The sequence below is a fragment of the Alosa alosa genome, chromosome 18, assembly GCF_017589495.1.
Source record: "Alosa alosa isolate M-15738 ecotype Scorff River chromosome 18, AALO_Geno_1.1, whole genome shotgun sequence".
NCBI classification, from domain to species: domain Eukaryota; kingdom Metazoa; phylum Chordata; class Actinopteri; order Clupeiformes; family Clupeidae; genus Alosa; species Alosa alosa.
The window spans coordinates 4,751,764-4,756,763 of NC_063206.1; the positions used below are offsets into that span (position 1 = coordinate 4,751,764).

At 45.6% G+C, this 5,000-nt stretch overlaps 1 protein-coding gene across 1 annotated transcript in view; it reads left to right on the top strand.

Annotated features, from left to right (window-relative positions):
- Nucleotides 1-4,254, top strand: part of wdfy4 (WDFY family member 4) — an 88,079-nt gene extending 83,825 nt beyond the window's left edge. The window contains 3 exon segments of the mRNA XM_048270271.1: nt 1,390-1,492; nt 2,517-2,649; nt 3,318-4,254. Of these exon segments, the coding sequence (XP_048126228.1) occupies nt 1,390-1,492; nt 2,517-2,649; nt 3,318-3,384 (303 nt within the window). The 3' untranslated portion in view covers nt 3,385-4,254.
- The last annotated feature ends 746 nt before the right edge of the window (nt 4,255-5,000 follow it).

The following is a 5,000-nucleotide window of genomic DNA, read 5'->3' on the forward strand; positions in this document are numbered from 1 at the left end:
ACCTGACACTAGTTAGTTAGATGGGACTTCAGTACTGCCAGTGGAAAGCTAATATGCTAACCTGACACTAGTTAGCTAGATGGGACTTCAGTATTAGCCTGCCTACTGCCAGTAGATAGCTAATATGCTAACCTGACACTAGTTAGCTAGATGGGACTTCAGTACTGCCAGTAGAAAGCTAATATGCTAACCTGACACTAGTTAGCTAGATGGGACTTCAGTATTAGCCTGTCTACTGCCAGTAGAACGCTAATATGCTAACCTGACACTAGTTAGCTAGATGGGACTTCAATACTAGCCTGCCTACTGCCAGTAGATAGCTAATATGCTAACCTGACACTAGTTAGCTATTTTCTTCACAACGTGCACATAAAACGGGTTTGATAAATACGACGTTAACATAAGTGTCATAGCGTGCGGTTTCTGCAGGTTTGATAAATACACCGTTAACATAAGTGTCATAGCGTGCGGTTTCTGCAGGTTGGCCATGGCGCTGATAACGCCGTGTTCGCAAATCTACGTACATCTGGCCCAGTGTGTGTGTGTGTGTGTGTGTGTATATGTACATTGTGTGTGTGTGTGTGTGTGTGTGTGTGTGTGTGTGTGTGTGTGTGTCTTTATTATCCACAAAGTGTGTATACCTGTGTGTATCTGTCTTTCCTTGCATCCCCAAAATCCAAACATTTCCCTCAGCCCACTGTGTGTGCGTGTGTGTGTGTGTGTGTGTATGTGTCTGTGTGTCTGTGTGTGCATCCGTGTGTGTGTGTCTGTGTGTGAAAAGACATGTGTGTATTTGAATTTAGGGAGTGTTGAAATAATCCCTCAAAGACTGTGCATTTTTGTAGCCTAACACGCAGGCACACACACAAACAGACACACACGCACGCACACGCACACGCACACACACACCACATTAATAACAGCATGGAGAATAACCTCTGCATCTGTATTTTTCAGTGTTTTTAAATGAGTCCTCAGGTTTGGACATGAACCTGTGTGTGTGTGTGTGTGTGTGTGTGTGTCTGTGTGTGTGTGTGTGTGGGTGTGTGTGTGAGAAAAGACATATGTGTGTATTTGAATTTAGGGAGTGTTGAAATAATCCCTCAAAGACTGCATTTTTGTAGCCTAACACACAGACACACACACAAACAGACGCAGACGCACACACACACACACACAACACACACACACACACACACACACACACACCACATTAATAACAGCATGGTGAATAACCTCTGCATCTGTATTTTTCAGTGTTTTAAATGAGTCCTCAGGTTTGGACATGAACCTGTGAGTGTGTGTGTGTGTGTGTGCATCGATAGCCAGAGGACGTGATTTATGATAATGGCTGAGATTGCATTTGATTTTTGCACTCCTGTTTTACAGATCTGGCGGACAGAATACTCAAGCACGCAATTACCCACAATCCCGCAGGGCTGCACGGACCACCATGAGCCTCAGGAGGGTCTTCATGACGATGACGATGCCGGTAACACTCACCTGGCTCAAAATACACACACGCATAAACGCACACGCACACACACACACACGCACACGCACACGCACACACACACGCACACACACAGAACTTGCTGAGTTCTGTCCTAACTGCACTCTGAACACAAACTCCTGTAATTGCACTCAAGCTCAGAAATGAGCAAATAACCTTTATGTGTGTGTGTGTGTGTGTGTGTGTGTGTGTGTGTGTGTGTGTGTGTGTGTGTGTGTGTGTGTGTGAGAAAGACAAAGAGAAATTATAGGACAAAACAGGTTTACCTAGCTGATTCGATAACTGCTTGTTATTTTTTAATATACAAGAGATGAGTTGGGAGAGATGGAGAGAGAGAGATGGAGAGGGAGGGAGAGAGCATGGGAGGGAGAGAGTGAGGGTAGGGTAGAGAAAGAGGGATGCAGAGAGAGGGGATGGAGGGGCAGTCGTTCTTTCATTATTCCCTTCATCGGAATGTGATTTCAGATGCACGTAAGCACCACAGCGTCCACCTAGCCACGGTTGGAAGTTGGACTCCGGAAAGATCCGTCACAAAAAGTTCATAATGATGACAGCGGTTTCCTCTTCACCGATAGACGGCCCGGCCGCTCGGCATTATGGGTGGAAAGTTATTAAAGAAGCCCTTGTACACACACACACACACACAAACACACACACACACAAACACACACACACACAAACACAGTCGGTCGCTGATGAGCCTTTCTGCTGATGCAGACGCACAATTTAGAAAGCAATAATGCTCAATAATACCCAGTAATGCCCAAATCACATTTACTGCACAAAGCACCATCATATGCTTCTCCAGTGACAAAACATAGGGCTGATGAGTGTGTGTGTGTGTGTGTGTGTGTGTGTGTGTGTTTGTGGTGCGGGGATGGGGTCTCGTTTATAAACTCTTCTCAACATGCTGACCTTCTAATTCCAGTACCGCACGCACGCACGCAGGCACAAATGTGCGCGTGCGTGCGCTTCTCCTCATGTGTGTGTGCCCTCTCCCCAGGTGTGTGTGGGCCCTCGGGGGGGGTGGTCTGGGAGCGCCACCTGGTGTTGTGTAGTGAGCTGAACCGCAGTCAGCTGGTGTCACGGCGACGATACCGCACCAATCCCCCCGTCACCGCCCTGGCCATGTCCAGGTACAGCCAATCAGAAGAACCGCACGCTGACCCACAGCCTGTGTGTGTGCGTGTGTGTGTGCATGCGTGTGTGTGTGCATGCGTGTGTGTGTGTATGCGTGTGTGTGTGTATGCGTGCACGTGTGTGTGTGTGTGTGAGACAGAGAAAGCATATGTGCATGTGAGTGAGTGAGTGAACACATGCACTTCCTGTTTATTGTAGTGGTATTTATTTGTGTGGTGTTAATTGTAATGGTGTTTATTGCAATAGTATTTATTGTTGCCTAAGGTCGCCTTTGCAATGTAGATTGAATGTAATGCCTCATTTTGGATGATGGTTGGTTGTTTTTGATTAATGTGTCAGCTAAATTAATGTTTACCCTTGTATGTGTTTGAATGAGAGTGTGTGTGTTAGAGAGTGTGTGTGTCTCACAAATGAGTGTGTGTGTGTTAGAGAGTGTATGTGTTTGAATGAAAGTGTGTGTGTTAGAGAGTGTATGTGTCTCACTAATGAGAGTGTGTGTGTGTTAGAGAGTGTATGTGTCTCACAAATGAGAGTGTGTGTGTGTTAGAGAGTGTATGTGTCTCACAAATGAGAGTGTGTGTGTTAGAGAGTGTATGTGTCTCACAAATGAGAGTGTGTGTGTTAGAGAGTGTATGTGTCTCACAACTGTTTTGTTTTTTTCCAGGACAAACGGGACACTGCTGGTGGGAGATGCATGGGGAAGAGTATTCAGCTGGACCTGTGAGGTCTAGGATACACACACACACACACACACACACACACACACACACACACACACACTCCCTCCCAGACCAAACATGTCCGGCAATGCAAAAGACACACTCACCCAAACATGCACATAGACACATGTGTACAGAAATACACACACACACACACACACACACACACACACACACACACACACACACACACACACTCAGCAGGGTTTTCCCCAGTGTGCCCTGGGCTGTCTGCTGGCTCTATTTTAGTCCTCCTCTGACCTCAATGCTGAAAGCTAAATTACCTACACACACACACACACACACAGTCTCACAGAATGCCCACTTGAGCCTGTCGGACACACACACACACACACACACACACACACACACACACACACACACACCACAAACACACACACACATACAGTATGGGTGATCTCAGGAAACGTTGGCAAGAAAAGAGGATGTGTTGGCAAACTGAAGATGGTACAGGCCACACCCACGTGCATGCCAGACCCAATGCATGATGGGAAGGGTCTGGAGTTGTGCTTAGCCTTAAACACACACACACACACACACACACACACACACACACACACACACACACACAAACCTACACACTACACACGCACAGACATAAACACCCATGCACATACACACACACACACACACAAACACACAAAATGCTGTACTGACAGCTTTGATATGTTTGCTTTATAGTGTGGTCACTCTGTGTGCATTAGAGTTCTTTTTATTTTACGTGTGTGTGTGTGAGAGAGAGAGAAAGAGTTGAAATGTCTGCCCTCTGATTGGGTAGATTCTGTATCTGTGTTTCATGATCAAATTCTTGTTTTGAACTAAGACTTAACTAACTTAATAAAGAGCAAATGTTTACTTCCACAACGGCTTGTGTTGTGCATGAGTGTGTGTGTTTGTTGTGCATGAATGTGTGACCAGTATGTTATTTGGGGTGAGTGTGTTGGGGTGACAACATAATGACTATTTCTACGGAAAAATCGGAATAGAATCAAACATAAATTATAAACATAACACCAACACAAACCAGATGACGGCACACACACACACACACACACATGCACACTGTGGCTCCTCAGTGGGAAACTTGAGTTTTAGACATCAGAATACGACTCTTCGCTGATGGAGGCTGAATCAGGGACCATAATCCCAATCTCAATGCAGATCCAAACCCGCAGACTACTGACCTCTGATTAAGGAGTGGTGTGTCTGTGTCTAGCGTGGTGTGTGTGTGTGTGTGTGTGTGGGTGTGTGTGTGTGTGTTTGTGTGTATCTGTGTCTGTCTACTGTGTTTGTGTGTGTGTGTGTGTCTGTTGTGGGAGTTCTGTATCTCTGGTTTATGTGTATATGTGTGTGTGTCTGTGTATGCGTGTGTGTATCTGTGTATGCATGTCTTTCTGGTTTAGGACCAGGATGTGTGTATGTCTGTGTGTGTGTGTGTGTCTGGGATTGTGTGTGTGTGTTTTAGAATCAGACATTCCTCTCTCGTCCTGTTTACAGGAGCCTTTGCTGTTGCTTTAGCATCACAGGAATCCATTGCTTCTGCATTTCATTGAAAGAGAATGTGTTTAATCACCACGAGTAAGAGTGTGTGTTTTTAATCACCATGA